Source organism: Oncorhynchus keta, chromosome 34 (assembly GCF_023373465.1).
Source record: "Oncorhynchus keta strain PuntledgeMale-10-30-2019 chromosome 34, Oket_V2, whole genome shotgun sequence".
Taxonomy (NCBI): Eukaryota; Metazoa; Chordata; class Actinopteri; order Salmoniformes; family Salmonidae; genus Oncorhynchus; species Oncorhynchus keta.
In genome coordinates, this window is record NC_068454.1 from 57,805,350 (window position 1) to 57,825,167 (window position 19,818).

Genomic DNA, 19,818 nt, shown 5'->3' on the forward strand with positions numbered 1-19,818 from the left:
ATTGAGACAAATGAACTAACCTTGCTCTTCGAAGTCATACTGTATGTCCGAGTCATGCCCATGTAACAGTTTCTTCCATCCTTCTCATTGCCTTTCTTTTCTACCTAAAGACAAGGACAGTTCTTTTAAAATAATGATTGGCAATCAGTGGTGTAAAGTACTTACGTAAAAATACTTTAAGGTACTACTTAAGTCGTTTTTTGTGGTATCTGTACTTTACTTTACTATTTATATGTTTGACTACTTTTACTTTTACTCCACTACATTCCTAAAGAAAATAATGTACTTTTTTCTCCATAAATTTTCCCTGACACCCAAAAGTACTTGTTACATTTCGAATGCTTAGCAAGACAAGAAATTTGTCAAATTCACACACTTATCAAGAGAAGGTCCCTGGTCATCCCTACTACCTCTGATCTGGCAGACTCCGTAAACACAAACGCTTAGTATATAAATAACGTCTGAGTGTTGGAGTGTGCCCCTGGCTATCCTTAAATGAAATAAAACAAGAATATCGTGCCATCTGGTTTGCTTAATATAAGGAATGCGAAATGATTTATACGTTTACTTTTTATAGTTAAGTATATGTTGGCAATTACATTTACTTTTGATATTTAAGTATATTTAAAACCTAATACTTTTAGACTTTTACACAAGTAGCATTATACTGGGTGACTTTCACTTTTACTAGAGTCATTTTCTATTAAGGTATCTTTACTTTTACTCACGTATGACAATTGGGTACTTTTTCCAACACTGTTGGCAATCAATATTACTTTAGCAAAACTGGACACTTCAAAAGAATCAAACATACTTAGATTAGCTTGGCATTTTTCACCTTGTTCGGACATGGCGCCAAAACGCCCAGGTCTCGTGGCAAGCACCTGTCAAGGACAGTTAAGTGTTATCAGCTACTGCAAATAAAATGACAGATGCACTACTACCATGGACGATATATTTTGGCTACTATCCTAGATAATAAGAGAAAGGTAGCACTTTTGGTAAATTACAACTTTTGTATCCTGTATAGCCTTTGGCTATGAGTAGAAAACATTGCCCCTCAAATTCATCCAGTATGTACTCTAGGATGATAGCATGGTAATGGCATAGCCTAGCTTGTAACCAAACGTTGTTACCTCAAGTCAATACTATTTCATTTAACAATTCAAATTGGCAGTTAATATTAGCCTACCACAAATATGGCCAATTCTAAAAAAGAAACCACAAATATGGCCAAGTCTAAAAAAATAACATAAAAAAAAAAAATAAACGAACACCTAACTCAACATTTGAATGGTGATTTCGATTTGGGCATAGTCTACATTTCTTTTGCATTTTTTTCACCGTTCTTACCCTGCGCCAAAAATGCACCTTGACGCGCTGGCAGAAAACAGACGTCTAGGAGATATATAAATGATCAAATTTATTCAATAGTCTTATTAGTGTAGGTCTAGTTGTCAGTAAAATGACTAGGCCTGTGCACAGCCACTAAAGATTATGTATTTAAAAGTAATGTCAAAATATAATATCTTTTTAGGAATGAAAATATTATCGTTATAAAATTCGTTTGGCCCGTAAAATAAGATTGTATCCGGAATATGCCTAATTTAAATGTCTCACTTTAACCGTAAACCAATCCAGCTGGGAAAGGCTTGATGGCCGAACGTTACGGATATTTTTTCGTGCTTCATTACAACACAGATTAGCACTAATGGGATTTTCCAAGATTTGATGACATTAACAAACAGTACACTCCAACTGAGCTCCACCTCTGGTTTTTCGTCTCGCAGTCTGTGTGAGTTTGAGGGGTGGGGCCAACTCAACTTCATGCATGCGGAGACTCCGATAGATGGGGTTGGACGCAAATAACCCAGGATTATGAGTGACTTGTCTGAGTTGGAAGGTTTCCGACGCTTAAAAGTGGATTTATGTGGAAATTGCATTAAGAGAGTGACTTACTATCAAGAGCTTTCTTATAAATAACTGCGCTGACTGAAAGAAATAGCAAAATACATACAAACATTTTTCAGTGGATTGCATTTGAAAGATTACTTTCTCATTTTATTTGAAATGAGTTGCAGATTTTTGAATTGCCATAAATAATGCACACGGAGAGTCCAAATGTTTGATGGCAACATAAATTGCCAACTGATAAAATACAACAAAGGGAATGATTTGTCTCTCTATAATGATGATGGATCTCTTTCCCATCTCATGTGGAGGTGTCATGTAGGAGGAGTTCTTTGAAACCAAACAAGTTACGAATTTTCCCTTATAAAATAGGAAATTGAGACCCGACACCTCACTGGATCTCACCATAAGAGGTTCGCAATGCACAGGTAGGTGGAATATTCCAATATGTTATTCCGCTGTGTATTCTGTATGACTGGATACTGATAATGCATTTTGGAATAGTTTAGATCTCTGTAATTATGGGAAATATTATGGGATCTCTAAGTAATATGGGAAACAAATTATATCATCATCTAAATTACATATTTATTAGGCTAGCCTATTAGCTTACTATGGCTTAATTAGCTTTTAATTAATGATGAATAATAGGCCTACCTCTAATAAACAACCCTCATTTATATGTCAAAATGAAAGTATTTTTGAAGTGTCATTATTGTTTTTTTTTCATTATGGCAATCATGTTAGTATTCAACTTTTCAAATGTCAGTGACATTGAATTTGATCTTGTTTTATTTTGTCTGCTGTTATTATGTAGAACGAGGTCAGGTGTAAGGAAAAATAGTGTTTGTCTGAACAATATATTTTCTGTTATTAACACTCAAAAATGCATTTTCGAAAGAGGAATCATCTAATTTTCAGTAACCCATGTGCATGAGGAACCCCGTGATGTTTAATAAAATAGATTTCTCACTTTTTCTGGAAAGAAATCTGAAATGCCTCCATTTGTATCCATTAGGGGTGCCCTGATTGTATGGAGGCATGCTTTTGGTTCTGCCGGTCGCTATTCAAGCATATTTAGGGAATAGAGTGCACAGAAATTGAGCATTTATTTTGGTACTCCACATGTGGCAGCAGCAATTTGGCAGTTAATTAAAACAGCACTGGCCTCTTTTATCTCCCTCTCTCCTTCTTGCTCTCCTCGTTCTCCCTCTCTTTCTTTCTCTCCGTTTTTCTGCATCTGTCTGTCTCTGTCTGCTTCTCCACCAGTCTTACATAAATACTGACCCCTTGAGTTCCGCTTCAAAGAGAGAGTGATAGGAAAGGTGGGAGACAGACAATTGGAGACTGAGATTATGGTAGAGAGAGATGCTGGAGTGGACTGGGGCAGGTGGAGATCTCCAATAGATTTTATTTTCTCCTCAGAAGACCATTGTAGGCAGCTGAAAGTCAGCATGGTGTGCTAGCATGTGCAGCATGCAGACACACAGTGCAGCTAACCCTGACTGCTGGCGCCCCATAGACTATGAGTGCGTTTGAAAGGGCAGGGTGGTGCTGGTAACACAGAGGAATTCTCCTCCTTGTAGATCTCAGTGGGAGCTACCAGACAAGGAGTTAGAGGAGGAAGTAAGGAAGGAAGGAGAGAGATCTACTGTACTGTACAGAGCAGGCAGTCCTGTAGTGTTATAGTCAACATCTGTAGCACATTTTACCCAGCTTTCCCTGTACAGGAAGTGATTACCCAAATGGGCTGTGGAGGCTCCTGAAGCATTCCAGTGGCAGAGCCAGGTGTTTTTCGGCACACGTGCACATGCAGATGGCCTGCATGGTGCTACTACTACCTGCTGCTTTAGATTAGAGAGTGTTGATGGTGCTGAGCAGTCTTTCGGGCCTAGAACATGAAGGAGAGTGACTACTGATAACGCTTTCCTACCACCTACAGTTGAAGTCAGAATGTTACATACACTTAGGTTGGAGTCATTAAAACTTGTTTTTCAACCACTCCACACATTTCTTGTTAACAAATTATAGTTTTGGCAAGTCAGTTAAGACATCTACTTTGTGCATGACACAAGTAATTTTTCCAACAATTGTGTACAGACAGATTCTTTCACTTATAATTCACTGTATCACAATTCCAATGGGTTAGAAGTTTACATACACTAAATTGACTGTGCCTTTAAATAGCTTGGAAAATTACCTGTGGATGTATTTCAAGGCCTACCTTCAAACTCAGTTCCTCTTTGCTTGACATCATGGGAAAACCAAAAGAAATCAGCCAAGACCTCCACAAGTCTTGGGGGCAATTTTCAAACACCTGAAGGTACCATGTTCATCTGTACAAACAATAGTACGCAATTATAAACACCATGGGACCACGCAGCCGTCATGCCGCTCAGGAAGGAGACGCGTTCAAATCATTCCCAAAACAACAGCAAAGGACCTTGCGAAGATGCTGGAGGAAACAGCTACAAAAGTATCTATATCCACAGTAAAACGAGTCCTATATTGACATAACCTGAAAGGCCGCTCAGCTAGGAAGAAGCCACTGCTCCAAAACTGCCATAAAAAAAGCCAGACTATGGTTTGCAACTGCACATGGGGACAAAGATCGTATTTTTTGGAGAAATGTCCTCTGATCTGATGAAACAAAAATAGAACTGTTTGGCCATAATGACCATTGTTATGTTTGGAGGAAAAAGGGGGATGCTGGCAAGCCTAAGAACACCATCCCAACTGTGAAGCACGGGGGTGGCAGCATCATGTTGTAGGGGTGCTTTGCTGCAGGAGGGACTGGTGCACTTCACAAAATAGATGGAATCATGAGGTAGGAAAATTATATGGATATATTGAAGCAACATCTCAAGATATCAGTCAGGAAGTTAAAGCTTGGTCACAAATGGGTCTTGCAAATAGACAATGACCCCAAGCATACTTCCAAAGTTGAAGCAAAATGGCTTAAGGACAACAAAGTCAAGGTATTGCAGTGGCCATCACAAAGCCCTGACCTCAATCCTACAGAAAATGTGTGGGCAGAACTGAAAAAGTGTGTGTGAGCAAGGAGGCCTACAAACCTGACTCAGTTACACCAGCTCTGTCAGGAGGAAGTGGCCAAAATTACCCCAATTTATTTTGGGAAGCTTGTGGAAGGCTACCCAAAATGTTTGACGCAAGTTAAACCATTTCAAGGCAATGCTACCAAATACTAATTGAGTGTATGTAAACTTCTTACCCACTGGGATGAAAGAAATAAAAGCTTAAATAAATAATTCTCTCTACTATTATTCTGACATTTAACATTCTTAAAATAAAGTGGTTATCCTAACTGACCTAAGACGGGACATTTTTACTAGGATTAAATGTCAGGAATTGTGAAAAATTGAGTTTAAATGTATTTGGCTAATGTGTACGTAAACTTCCGACTTCAACTGTATATCCTCACTATCATTGCTTCTCTCCCTCTCTTCCTTTCTATCTATTCTCCTCACTCACTCACTCACTCACTCACTCACTCACTCACTCACTCACTCACTCACTCACTCACTCACTCACTCACTCACTCACTCACTCACTCACTCTCTAAATTAATTTCAAAGGGATTTTTGGCATGGGAAACATATGTTTACATTGCCAAAGCAAGTAAACATATAATTTCCACGTTTTGTCACCAAAGCCCCATATACCACCCACCACTGTGACCTGTATGCTCTCGTTGGCTGGCCCTGGCTAGATATTCATCGCCAAACACACTGGCTCCAGGTCATCTATAAGTCTTTGCTAGGTAAAGCTCCGCCTTATCTCAGCTCACTGGTCACCATATCAACACCCACCCGTAGCACACGCTCCAGCAGGTATATCTCACTGGTCATCCCCAAAGCCAACACCTACTTTGGCCGCCTTTCCTTCCAGTTCTCTGCTGCCAATGACTCGAACCAATTGCAAATATCGCTGAAGTTGGAGACTTATATCTCCCTCACTAACTTTAAGCATCAGCTATCTGAGCAGCTTACCGATCGACGCACCTGTACACAGCCCATCTGTAAATAGCCCATCCAACTACCTACTTCATCCTCATATTGTTTTGATTTACTTTTTTTGTTGCTCTTTTGCACACCAGTATTTCTACTTGCACATAATCTGCACATCTATCACTCTAGTGTTAATTTTCTAAATTGTAATTACTTCGCTACTATGGTCTATTTATTGCCTTACCTCCTTACTCCATTTGCACACACTGTATATAGATTTTTATATTGTGTTATTGACTGTACTTTTGTTTATCCCACATGTAACTCTGTGTTGTTATTTTTTGTCGCACTGCTTTGCTTTATCTTGGCCAGGAACTTGTTCTCATCTGGTCTACCTGGTTAAATAAAGGTGAAAAAATAACATTAACATTTTTTTATAAACAAAAGTGAAATAAACAATAAAAAACTAACAGCAAACATTACACTCATAATAGTTTAAAAGAAATAGACACATTTCAAATGTCTTATTATGGCTATGTACAGTATTATAACTATGTGCAAATAGTTAAAGTACAAAAGGGAAATAAATAAACATAAATATGGGTTGTATTTACAATGGTGTTTGTTCTTCACTGGTTGCTCTTTTCTTTTGGCAACAGGTCACAAATCTTGCTCCTGTGATGGCACACTGTGGTATTTCACCCAATAGATATGGGAGTTTATCAAATTGAATTTGTTTTTAAATGATTTGTGGGTCTGTGTAATCTGAGGGAAATACAGCGCCTTCGGAAAGTATTCAGACCTCTTGGCTTTTTCCACAGTTTGTTAGGTTACAGCCTTATTGTAAAATTGATGAAGTTGTTTTTTCCCTCATTAATCGAGACACAATACCCCATAATGACAAAGCAAAAACAGTTTTTTAGACATTTTTTCTAATTTATAAAAAACAAACAACTGAAATATCAAATCTACATAAATATTCAGACCCTTTACTCAGTACTTTGTTGAAGCACCTTTGGCGGCAATTTGTCTTGAGTCTTCTTGGGTATGACTCTACAAGCTTGGCACACCAGTATTTGGGGAGTCTCTACCATTCTTCTCTGCAGATCTTCTCAAGCTCTGTCAGGCTGAATGGGGAGCATTTCTGCACAGCTATTTTCTAGGTCTCTCCAGAGATGTTCGATCAGGTTTAAGGCCAGGCACTGGCTGGGCCACTCAAGGGCATTCAGAGACATGTCCCGAAGCCCCTCCTGCGTTGTCTTGTCTCTGTGCTTTGGGTCGTTGTCCTGTTGGAAGGTGAACCTTCAATCCGGTCAGAGGTCCTGAGCATTCTGGAGCAGGTTTTCATCAAGGATCTTTCTGTAATTTGCTCCGTTCATCTTTGCCTCGATCGTGACTAGTCTCCCAGTCCCTGCTGCTGAAAAACATCCCCACAGCATGATGCTGCCACCACCATGCTTCACCGTGGGGATGGTGTCAGGTTTCCTCCAGGCAGTGTTGTAAAGTACTTAAGTAAAAATACTTTAAAGTACTACCTAAGTATTTTTTTGTTGGTATCTTTACTTTACTCTACTATTTTTATTTTTGACTTTTGCTTTGTACTGGAGTACTTTTTACTCCATACATATTCCCTGACACCCAAAAGTACTTGTTACATTTTGAATGCTTAGCAGGACAGGAAAATAGTCCAATTCACACGCTTATCAGGAGAAGATCCCTGGTCATCCCTACTACCTGATTTGGAGGATTCACTAAACACAAGTACTTTGTTTGTAAATTATGTCTGAGTGTTGAGGTGTGCCCCTGGCTATCCCTAAATAAAATAAAAAAACAAAAATCATGCCGCCGGTTTTATGTAATATAAGGATTTTAACATTATTTATACTTTTACTTTCACTTTTGATACTTAAGTACATTTTATCGATTACATTTACTTTTTATACTTAAGTATATTTAAAACCAAATACTTTTACTCAAGTAGTATTTTACTGGATGATTTTCACTTTTACTTGAGTCATTTTCTATTAAGGTATCTTTACTTTTACTCAAGTATGACAATTGGGTACATTTTCCACCACTACCTCCAGACGTGACGCTTGGCATTCAGCCCAAAGAGTTCAATCTTGGTTTCATCAGACCAGAGATTCTTGTTTCTCATGGTCTGAGAGTCTTTAGGTGCCTTTTGTCAAACTCCTAGCGGGCTGTCACGTGCCTTTTACTGAGGAGTGGCTTCATTCTGGCCACTCTACCATAAAGGCCTGATTGGTGGAGTGTTGCAGAGATGGTTGTCCTTCTGGTAGGTTCTCCCTTCTCCACAGAGTGACCTTGGTCACCTCCCTGACCAATGCCCTTCTCACCCAATTGCTCAGTTTGGCCAGGCGGTGGTTCCAAGCTTCTTCCATTAAAAAATGATGGAGGCCACTGTGTTCTTGGTGACCTTCAATGCTGCAGAAATGTTTTGGTACCCTTCCCAAGATCTGTGCCTGGACACAATTCTGTCTCAGAGCTCTACGGACTATTCCTTCGACCTCGTGGCTTGGTTTTTGCTCTGACATACACTGTCAACTGTGGGACCTTATATAGAGAGGTGTGTGCCTTTCCAAATCATGTCCAATCAATTGAATTTACCACAGGTGGACTCCAAGTTGTATAAACGTCTCAAGGATGATAAATGGAAACAGGATGCACCTGAGCTCAATTTCGAGTCTCATAGCAAAGTGTCTGAATACTTACGTAAGTAACGTATTTCTTTTTTTTGTTTTTAATACATTTGCTAATTCTTCTAAAAACCTGTTTCACTTTGTCATTATGGGGCATTGTGGATAGATTGCTGATGAAATAGTTTTTTTAATCAATTTTAGAATAAGACTGTAATGTAACAAAATGTTGATAAAGTCAAGGTGTCTGAATACTTTCCGAAGGCACTATATGTGTCTCTAATATGGCCATACATTTGACAGGAGGTTAGGAAGTTTCCACCTCATTTTGTGGGCAGTGTGCACATAGCCTGTCTTCTCTTGAATGCCAGGTCTGCCAATGGCAGCCTCTCTCAATAGCGAGGCTATGCTCACCGAGTCTGTACATAGTCAATGCTTTCCTCAATTTTGGGTCAGTCACAGTGGTCAGCTATTCTGCCACTTTGTACTCTCTGTTTAGGTCCAAATAGCATTCCAGTTTGCTTTGCTTTTTGGTCAATTCTTTCCAATGTGTCAAGTAATTATACTTTTTTATTTGTCATGGTTCGGTTGGGTTTAATTGTGTTGCTGTCCTGGGGCTCTGTGGGGTCTGTTTGTGTTTGTGAACAGTACCAGCTTGCTTAGGAGACACTTCTCTAGGCTCATCTCTCTGTAGGTGATGGCTTTGTTATGGAAGGTTTGGGAATCGCATCCTTTTAGGTGGTTGTAGAATGTAACAGCTCTTTTCTGGATTTGGATAATTAGCGAGTATTGGCCTATTTCAAATGTTATGTTAGTTTTGATGATGTGGTGTAGAAGGCCCTTCTTGCCTGGTGTTTCAGATCGTTCACATGTTTGTGGAGGTTACCTGTGGTGCTAATGTTTAGATCAAGGTAAGTATATTTTTTTGTGTGTTCTAGGGCAACGTTGTCTAGATGGAATTTGTATTTGTTGTCCTAGTATGTGGACCTTTTTTGGAACACCATTATTTTTGTCTTACTGAGATTTACTGTCAGGGGCCAGGTCTGACAGAATCTGTGTAGAGGTTCTAGGTGCTGCTGCGGCCCCCCTTGGTTGGGGACAGAAGCACCAGATATTTAGCAAACAGTGGACTCTCTCTCTCTCTCTCTCTCTGTTTATGCTGGACTGTTGTCTCGATGCAGCTGGCCATTGTGTTTGTCTCCCCTACCATCGACCTGTGGGCGGGTTTGGCTAATGCGACTGGAGCTTATAGCTCGGAGGCAGAGATGGGAGTATAATAAAATAAAAGTAAATCAAACATTGATGTACTGTATGCCTGGGTGAAAGTGCACATAACTTCCCTGTTTCTTCGCTGCTTGCAGTTGTTGAACCAAATAATCTGGATCTGAATCCAAAGAAAATAAAAAAGGCTCAGTTAAAAGCCCTTACACTGGAGCTAATCTCTCCATTCGGTGCCTATGTGGCAGGCACCACCTAGCAGTAATTTCATTATATTACAAAAATAGGAGGTGTGTTGGAGTCCATAAGTAGCACCAGAGCAGGCTCTGTAGGCTGCCACAGTTTGTAGGTGTTTCCCTGTGTCTGTGTGGAAGCAGAGGAAGGCAAGGCAGCTTGTGGGGAGGACAGGGCCTGAAATTTTGGGAGTGGAACGAAACGCTTGTGTGTACTCTTACTTTATTCAGTGCTTTAACACAGGTTGTGTTTATCGCCTGTTTACTGCTCGGCTCTTTTTCATTGTCTCACTCACACTTGCTGCTGATTGCAACTGCCAGAGTTATCTTTCCCTCATAAAGTAGTGTCTAGTGTTCTGGGTTTAAAGGTGCACTATGTAGAAATCTCTCTGCCATTTCCTTGTTGCTAAAATTCTAATAGTTCAAATAATTTCAGTTTATGTGACAAAACAAGCAAGTGTAGAGAATCATTGTACCATCTAAACCGCTGTGAAATATATTTTCCGTAACCAAAAATCATATATTTTCAGCTATCTGAAGTAAAAGATGCATAAGCGAAACTTAAGAACAGGAAGCATAGAAATGGCGCACATAGAACAGTTCCACCGCTTCTTAGACTTGCTTTTAATGAGAATGATAGCTAGAACTCATATTTCTATGGGAATTTGGTTGGGTAGCCCAAAGAGTTACATATTGCAGCTTTAATTTGGAAAAATATGATAGAGAGCTAAAGACAGTTTTTAGGGAGTTTTATTTACATAGAAGTTGACAGTGGAGATGTCTGTTTTGGCTTAATGATTCTACAGTATAAGCAGTGCTTGATTTAGGCAGGAGATCACCGGAACTTAGTACCGGCACCTCTGATTTTCTATTGCTTGAGTTCTTGCACCTGTTACAGAATAATATTATTAGCTCAAAAGTATTGCTGAGTCCCTGAACCTAATTCAGTCCAAGTCAAACACTGAGCATAAGTATGTGTCTGATTTTAGGACCCCAAAATGTACAGTGTTCTGGGAGTCACAATCAGAACATAGGTTTTGGCTAACCATAATAATCAGGACTATTTGAATGCACTTTTGGTCTCTTGAATGTCATTGAATTAACTTAATTTACATTATGCAATAGAGTATGGTACAGTGTCACTCCATTACTGCTTTACTGAGCTCACATTGTCTTGTACTGCTCCTACCACATCAGCCAGTGAATTAGGCCTCTGAGATCTAAATTACGTTATCTTGACAGGTTCATCTGTAGGCTAGGTTTCTGACTCTGAGCTCTGTGTAGTGGCACTTTCTCAGTTTCAACAAATTCCCAGAGGGCGGGAGCTCCCTTTCACTGGAGCCTGCCTGATTTAATAATTGATTCATCAAAAGGACTTACAAAGCAGGGCATTTGAATCTCCTGACTATTTGATGAGGGAGTTCAGTTCCATTCAGATGAATGGAGCCGGCTGTGAAGAAGGGGACACAGTGCTTGTGTCTGTTTAATGGATGAGGGAACCGAGACAGAGCACATAGAAAACTGTCAAGAAATGGCACTGTGGCCCCAGAGTAGCTCAGTGAGATGTTCCTCATATCCAGAGGACAGGTCAGCTGTCAATGTGGAAGGATGACTCTCATGTTGTCATGTTGTGTGTTTTGTGTCCATCTTGCTCTTCATCTGTTTTACTGTCTTATCACTCTACGTATTTTCAAACATCTTTCGTCCTCATATCTCTCTCGCTCTCTCAAACGCTGCAATCTCTCTCGTTATCTCTCTCTCTCCTCTCTAGCACCCCTTCTCTCTCTATCTGAGTATCAGTCGTCCGTTGTCACTTCTAGGCTTATCGCCACGCCGTAATATAAAGGTAGGACACGGATGGATGGGACAGAGTGTGCTTCATCGGCAGGTAGTAAAGCGTCGGAGGCGGAGTGCGGTGTGAAACATCTCTTAAATGACTCAGCCCTGGTCTGGACGTGTTGTTCTAGGTTGTTAATTCCCCTGGTCCAGGACATGTCCCCCTTGCTCTCCAAGCATCCCTCTCAATTAACAAACCTTATCGTTTTTGGCTCTTGACGGTAAATATAGGGGTAGGTGTTGAAGAAATGTCTCTAATATTCACCTCAAAAAGCAAATAAACCCGGGCAGCAGCAGAGGAGAAAGCTGGGGTGCAGGTGGCTGTTTTTGGAGATCATTTAAAAAACGTTTTAAATCCTTATGCTGGTTAACTGAGATCTTTGACATGGCTTGGCAAGGCTAGTCTGCCTAAAGGAGTATTTAGGGTGTCAAACTGTTTGTCCGTATGCATGTGGACCACAGTATGCGCAATTGCCTTCATACTGCTGTGGTGTGTTAGTGTGTGTGCCTGTTGTTGTTCTGTTTCAGCTTCTTTGCTGTGTGTGTGTTTGAAGTTTGACGTTTTATTAGTCGTATGTACAGGATACACATGGTATACGCCATCCAACGAAATCCTTACTTGCAGGTTCCTTCTTGACAATGCAACAACAATAAGAACTAATAAAATATGAGAATATGAACATAAAGTAAATGGCTCAGTAGAATATAATACATATTTTAGCATAAGTATAATACAAGAGGGCACAATTTACAGTCCAATATTTACACGTGTTTTGGGGAGCAAGTATTTAAATTGTGCAGTATATAGCAATCATAATAAGGGTCTGGTAGCAGCAGTTGTTTTGTGTGTGTGTGTGTGTGTGTGTGTGTGTGTGTGTGTGTGTGTGTGTGTGTGTGTGTGTGTATAGCATGAATGTGTGTGTTTGTGTGTGTGTGTGTGTGACTTCTTCACATACTAACTCGCCGCAACAGAGGGACCCAGTCAGCGGCCCTTAATCTCAGAGACTCCCCTCGGAGAGACACTCTTATTCATCATGATGGACGAGACCCCTTAATTAAATACTGTCCCTGCTCACATTAATATTGTTTTACAATAGCAAGACATTTTTACACAAATGGGCTCACTGGGGAGGGGCTGTCTGGTCGATCTCAGCCACACTGGCTATCAATCTGGATTCATGTTCTGCCGTGTAGTTCAAATCAAATCCAATGTTATTTGTCACATACACGTGGTTAGCAGATGTTCATGCGAGTGTAGTGAAGTGCTTGTGCTTCTAGATCCGACCGTGCATTAATATCTAACAAGTAATCTAACAATTTCACAACATCTACCTTATACACACAAGTGTAAAGGAATGAATAAAAATATGTACATAAAAATATATGGATGAGCGATGGCCGAACGACATAGGCAAGATGCAGTAGATGGTATAGCGTACAGTATATACACATGAGATGAGTAATGTAGGGTATGTAAACATTATATAAAGTGGCATTGTTTAAAGTGGCTAGTGATACATTTATTACATCCAATTTTTATTATTAAAGTGGCTCGAGATGAGTCAGTATGTTGTCAGCAGCCACTCAATGTTAGTGATGGCTGTTTAGCAGTCTGATGGCATTGAAATAGAAGCTGTTTTTCAGTCTCTCGGTCACAGCTTTGATGCACCTGTACACGATCTCGCCTTCTAGATGATAGTGGGGTGAACAGGCAGTGGCTCGGGTGGTTGTTGTCCTTGATTATCTTTTTCGCGTTCCTGTGACATCGGGTGGTGTAGGTGTCCTGGAGGGCAGGTAGTTTGCCTGCGGTGATGCGTTGTGCAGGCCTCACTACCCTCTGGAAAGCCTTACGGTTGTGGGCGGAGCAGGTGCCGTACCAGGCGGTGATACAGCCCGACAGGATGCTCTCGATTGTGCATCTGTAAAAGGTTGTGAGTGCTTTTGGTGACAAGTCGAATTTCATCAGCCTCCTGAGGTTGAAGAGGCGCTGCTGCGCCTTCTTCACCACACTGTCTGTGTGGGTAGACCATTTCAGTTTGTCCGTGATGTGTACGTCAAGGAACATAAAACTTTCCGCCTTCTCCACTACTGTCCCGTCAATGTGGTTAGGAGGCTCCTTTGTTTTGTTGACATTGAGTGTGAGGTTACTTTCCCGACACCACACTCCGAGGGCCCTCACCTCCTTCCTGTAGGCCGTCTCGTTGTTGGTAATCAAGCCTACCACTGTAGTGTCGTCTGCCCCTGAACAGGCAGTTAACCCACTGTTCCTAGGCCGTCATTGAAAATAAGAATTTGTTCTTAACTGACTTGCCTAGTTAAACAATGGTAAAATACAGAGTTCACTGGATTACACTCTGTGTTTTAATTGATCTGGATTCTTTGCACAGCCACTTGAGATTAGGGTCAGAATTGTAGGCTTAACTGCCTGGCGGGGTTGTGGCAGTAATGTAAGAAAAGCATGGTAAGATCTAGCTGGGATTCTTGCAGGTTTGATTCAAACTTTCTTTAGGGACACTATAGTGCGTGTTAGGGACATTATAGTTTATTGTAGGGATATTATAGGTCATTATAGAATGTTAAAGGATGTCTGCACTTCCTGATTTGGCCTCGTTTTCGATTTGGTTCATTAAGAAATGCTAGCGGCCATGACTGAAGTTGGTTTTGTGGTGTGGATTGATGTGCATGTCTCGTGTTTGTTTGCAGGTGGGAAGAGATAGCTCAATTATTTTGACAATTAGCTTCAGTTGGCTGGTGTGAAACTGTGGCAAAATTGGCTTCACTTTGGATAGCCTATCTCTGAGGCGCTTTTGCGACCGTCAATAAATTACAATAAATTACACAATGTAAACGAGACAATATTTTCATGTTGCACACCTTTTTTGTTTTTTCATTAAATGCTTTCATTATTTGTACATGAATTTTTAAGTCATTGGAATTTGGAGCAATTGGAATTTTTACATTTTGTCCTTTGTACACTTTGTAATTTACCCTATTGTCCCTAACTAGCCCCATAGGGATATCCAAAGTCAACCAGTCAGCTAGCTGCACTCCGAATTGATGATTGTGCTGCCAGCTGACGGCATGTGACTAGGATTGAAACAAATCCAACTTTAATTTCCATTGTGATGCAGTCACAGACACAAGTTTAAAAAACACACAAAAAAAACTGTTTTTATCGAGACTGACTATGACCAAAACGATCCTATTTCCACTTTGTAGTACATTATGACAGTAGAATAAATGGTTGTGACTCATGTCTATGCCACATAGGCTGTTTTCTGAATGAGAAGTTGCTTTTTTTTAGGGGCAGTTTTTTAGGGGCTTTAAGAACTCAGCCAAAATGTCTTTGTAGGCTTACTTCTCTATGATTCACAAGCCACAATAACAGCCAAATATGGCCCTGTTTTGCTGTTTCACCCCTGGGGTAGAAGACCCTGTTTGCACTGTTCCAGACAAGCTATGCCTTATGTTTTCCGTATATGCAAGAGCTGTAAATATAGCTTGACACTATCTGAGAAGATCTCTGCACCACTTGTTCATTCCAAGTGTTTGTAGAAGGACTATTATGTGTTTTTTCATTATTTTACTTTAAGAATGGAGCAAACATATTTTTCAAATCAACTCTCTTCTCCAAAGGCAACTGGATGTGTAGCAAACGACCCAAAACTATTTGTGGTATTTTGTTTCATTGTGCCATAGCTGCTAATACTTTGAATGAATCTGCATCGATTTCAAGGTTTGGAAATGACTGCGGTCCATTTAAACCTGGAATGAAAGTGCATTATCTTATGCTTTGATTTCAGGTCAAAAGACAAATGGACGCTGATTGCCCTAAACAAGTATTTTACTTATCAGATATAATACTGTGTATTTTGGAAATGTTTCAATACATTTTCCCTCAAAGCAGTTTAAAGAACGGAGGAATCAAGTTACTGTTTTTGAATTCCAGTACTTATCATTGGTTCACTGTTGGTTGACATGGTTGGAATTGATATAATTTCCGTTCTTGTTACAAAACCTTGTATCTGTTTCAGTCTTGGCCAAGAGGTGGATTTACTCTTGACATGCTAACTTAATGGCTTGGTGTTTTAGAGCTCATGTCTCATTATTTCTCTCTCCCCATCACACACACCCCTTCCCAACTCCCCTCTGTCTGTCTGTCTGTCTGTCTGTCTGTCTGTCTGTCTGTCTGTCTGTCTGTCTGTCTGTCTGTCTGTCTGTCTGTCTGTCTGTCTGTCTGTCTGTCTGTCTGTCTGTCTGTCTGTCTGTCTGTCTGTCTGTCTCTGTCTCTGTCTCTGTCTCTGTCTCTGTCTCTGTCTCTGTCTCTGTCTCTCTAGCAGGTCCTGGCACAGACAGATGCGTTGTCACATGTAGGAGTCTCCAGCTTTTTTTAGCAGCCCCACTCCTGTCCCTCCCCCCACGCCTCCTCAGAGCATCTTTAATAAGACACATGCTCCTGGGCTCGGGTGCTCATTCACACCAAACGCTCCTTGGCGATCCTCCAACAGGCTGCCTGCTCCCCTGTTAGCCCCGCCGAGTCTTCATGGGTTGAACCAACAGGAGTGCCACACTCTCCTCTCCTCCTTTTTCCACCTCTCCTCTCCTCTCATACTCCACGCATCGCTCCTCCATTACATCGTCAACCGACCCCCCCCACACCACCATTATGGCTTGTGCCCCGGGCATGTTTGGATTTGCAGCCGTAGCAGCATAATCCTCCGCTGAAGGGAGTTGTGGACACAGCAGCCCTTAGAGAGAGAGAGAGACAGTGAGAGACAGAGAGAGAGAGCGAGTGAGAGAGAGAGACCCAGTGGACAGCAGCAGCGGAGGGAGGGAAGCAGCAGGGAGGAGCAGCAACAGCAGCAGAGTGATCCACCTGTCACAGAGTGGAAGGGGCCCCCCGCCTTATCCGTCTGCCTGCAGGGGGGACCCCGCTTGGCCGGTCAGCACCAGGGACTATGCAGCTGGGACTGGTGGCTCTGGCGATGATCTTTCTCGGGTCCATGGGTCACAGCGACAGCGGCCTCAAGCTCTCAAAGGGACAGAGGCAGAGACGGAGTGAGTTACCAAATCCTCAAATCCCTTCCCCTCTTTCACTCTCCCTCTTTCTCTGGTTTCCATGCAGCCACCGAGAGCCACAGTGGTACATTTCTTATAAACATTTAACGGCCGCAGTAAAGATTACATGTTGTTTATTTTTTCTTCCTCCTCATTATTTGTTTTGCCAAGATGGATTATGGTAGCCTCAGCTGTCTTTGAATGACCCTCTTTTCTTCCTCTTTTTTTTATGATTTACGCCTCTCTTGATTTATGTTGAGCTTTTATGGGTATTAAGAATGTTTATAGTCGGGTTTTAGGCGGATTCACCCTGGGTTTTACGGCTAGAGCTTCAGCACCACAGTTCTCTCCATGTCTGCCTCTGAGGCACTGAGAGGAACAACTCTCAGACACTTCAGCTCATGGTTGTTGGACCGTGTTCCATTGTTTGGTTTTCAAGCAGTTTTATAAACACTTTTCTGACCTCATGCACCCACAAATACAGAGCTTACTCTCAGCCTCAGTGTCTGCCCTCAGAGCGGGGTGAATCTCAGTGCAAGGCATTACCACTGGTTTTAATATAAGGCCTTTTCCCTCAGAAAAGCTTTTAGAGGATACCAGCCTTTGCCCCCCTCACCCCCACCTCACAAAAACATCCAAGCAGTCAGGAGAGGTCAGAATTGTATTGAGCTTGGCGTTTGGTAAATAAAGCTTGGCTTCGGCATGGCTATAGATGTTCAGAGGAAAGGCATTATCAGATGTGTCTTGTTAGAATTGCACAATGAATACCTATTTCTAATGAGCAAAGTGTGTTTTACTGTACCGTAAAAGGCAAGATAGCAATGACCTACAAATCATGTGTCAATTATCATTTAAGAGGCTTATCCTTGGTGAACAGTGTTCCCCCTGAATTTTGAAGTGATTTTAAAAAGTGTATTTTCCTGGTTATTTAAAATGTACTAGAACACCCTCTATAGAGACTGAGACACAAAGTGAGATTGACACGGCACGGAACCTTCAGTTGATTTAAGCCACAGACTATGTTACCCACTGCTGTTGGCTGGCAGGTAGATAATCACGTTGTTGATGTGTATGATTTAGTGTTATTCATGTTGTTGGAGTTAGGTATTTTCATCACATCATCTCTGTATGTTCTGTGCCGGTCTTTCCTGGTTCGACAACACCTCATCCAGAGGAGTAATACGGCTCTAGCACATGACCTCTAGCAGCAGGGTCAAAAACTGTCCCAACATACTGGCCGAAAACACCTTACACCCCTCCACCTCTGGTTAACTATTGCACAGTGTGATTATTACTTTTTTTTTTAGCATTATTAAAGTGTTAAGAGTCTGGCTGTGTGACAGCTACTTTGGCTGCATCCCCATGCGAGGTCACCATGACTCAGCCATGGCGTAATTGATTTGCGGGGAGAACATTTTTAAAGCTTTTACCATCCCAACTTATCTCTGGGAGACAGGGATGGCAGATTGATTGCAGTGTGAGTGTGTATATATTTAGATGCTGATACCACATAGGCCTGTAAATCAACCCGGGATGACCGCCATTTTGGCACCAAATGGCCCCTTGAAACAGGATGTGCATATTGACACGCTTTCTGAGCAATCATTTAAATTACTGGCTGCAGCAGAGCAGAGTCTCTGAGTTCTAGCCTTTTCGGAAGATGAGGGAATAGGGATATGAAGATATGAAGCATGATCATGGGATTATATGTGGATGAGAGCCAAATGCAGATGGGGTGCTTTGAGACAGAGTTTTGTGGCTTAGTACAATTCTTAGATTGTTATATTCAGCTTCATGGGCGGATGGTTAAAACACCAAAAGACGTTCGGCTCTTGGGAAGAGACTTAACGCACTTGTGCGCATTTCCCTTTTTGGCCGGCACGCTCATGTAATTGGCGAGATCCCGATGGCTGAGTCACTTTTCGTTGACCCCAGGGGGCCCCTGCTGTGTGATGTCATGGCATGATGTGGAATCGATCATCGCAGGATGTCAGTCCGAAACACTCGGACTTCTCCAACCAAAATCTGTTTAGGATCTCCGGCGAGCAGTTTCAAGTAAACAGTGAGAAAACTGTTCAAACAAAGATGTTTGGCATGGCCCCTGGTTAGATTATCTGCAACATGAACTACTGCCAGGTTTATGGCTATGTGGTGCAAAAATAGACAAGGGCCATGTCCTCACTGATATTGCCAGTGTTGAATGTAGTGTTTGTCTCCAACAGATAAATACTTATTCACTTTGTGGTAACTGGACCTTATATGCTGGTTTTTAATGACTCTTCTCTTTCTCCCTCTCTTTCTCTCTTTCCCCATATATTTCCACAGTTAGCACTGAGGGGCCACCATCTTGCTCAAATGGCTGTGAGCGATGTTCCGAATACAATGGCTGTATAAAATGTAAGCCCAAACTCTTCATTCTCCTGGAGCGCAACGACATCCGCCAGATAGGCGTGTGCCTCGCCTCGTGCCCACAGGGATACTTCGGCATGCGGACTCCCGATACCAACAGATGCATCCGTGAGTTTGGATTCTTGGACTTCATTGTTCGTTTTTTTAAATGCATTGTGTCCTAAATAGGGCGACACGTTTTTCGTGACTATGATGTGAACTGACCAGGAAAGCCCCAGTAAGAAGGTTTCCTATATTTGTATTGACATTTTTCGGTGTTGTACAAAAAAACCCCACATCCAATGATGTTCAAGATATTCCCCAGTACAACATTCATATCATCACAATGTGTCACCATAATGGTAAACACACAATGGGCACTAATGTGGTCCAGTGGTAAGTGAGGTGTAATTTCCACTTTGAACTGCTGTGCCATGTGTGGAAGGAGCTGTCTTCACCACATGACCACAGCCACAGCAATGACATGCAACACAACAACACACTCGTAAAGATCAGCAAATAGCATCTGTCAAGCTGGAGATGGGCCTT

At 41.5% G+C, this 19,818-nt stretch overlaps 1 protein-coding gene across 2 annotated transcripts in view; it reads left to right on the forward strand.

Moving 5' to 3' along the window:
* Positions 1-1,855: 1,855 nt before the first annotated feature.
* The window catches only part of rspo1 (R-spondin 1), a 31,693-nt gene continuing 13,730 nt past the window's right edge, over positions 1,856-19,818 (forward strand). Inside the window, exons 1-3 of one of the 2 annotated variants that reach the window (XM_052494150.1) lie at positions 1,856-2,339; positions 16,161-16,881; positions 19,207-19,398. In XM_052494150.1, coding sequence (XP_052350110.1) covers positions 16,782-16,881; positions 19,207-19,398 — 292 coding nt within the window. In that variant the 5' untranslated portion in view covers positions 1,856-2,339; positions 16,161-16,781. The remainder of the gene's footprint in view (positions 2,340-16,160; positions 16,882-19,206; positions 19,399-19,818) is intronic. The other variant, XM_052494151.1, reaches the window with a different exon arrangement.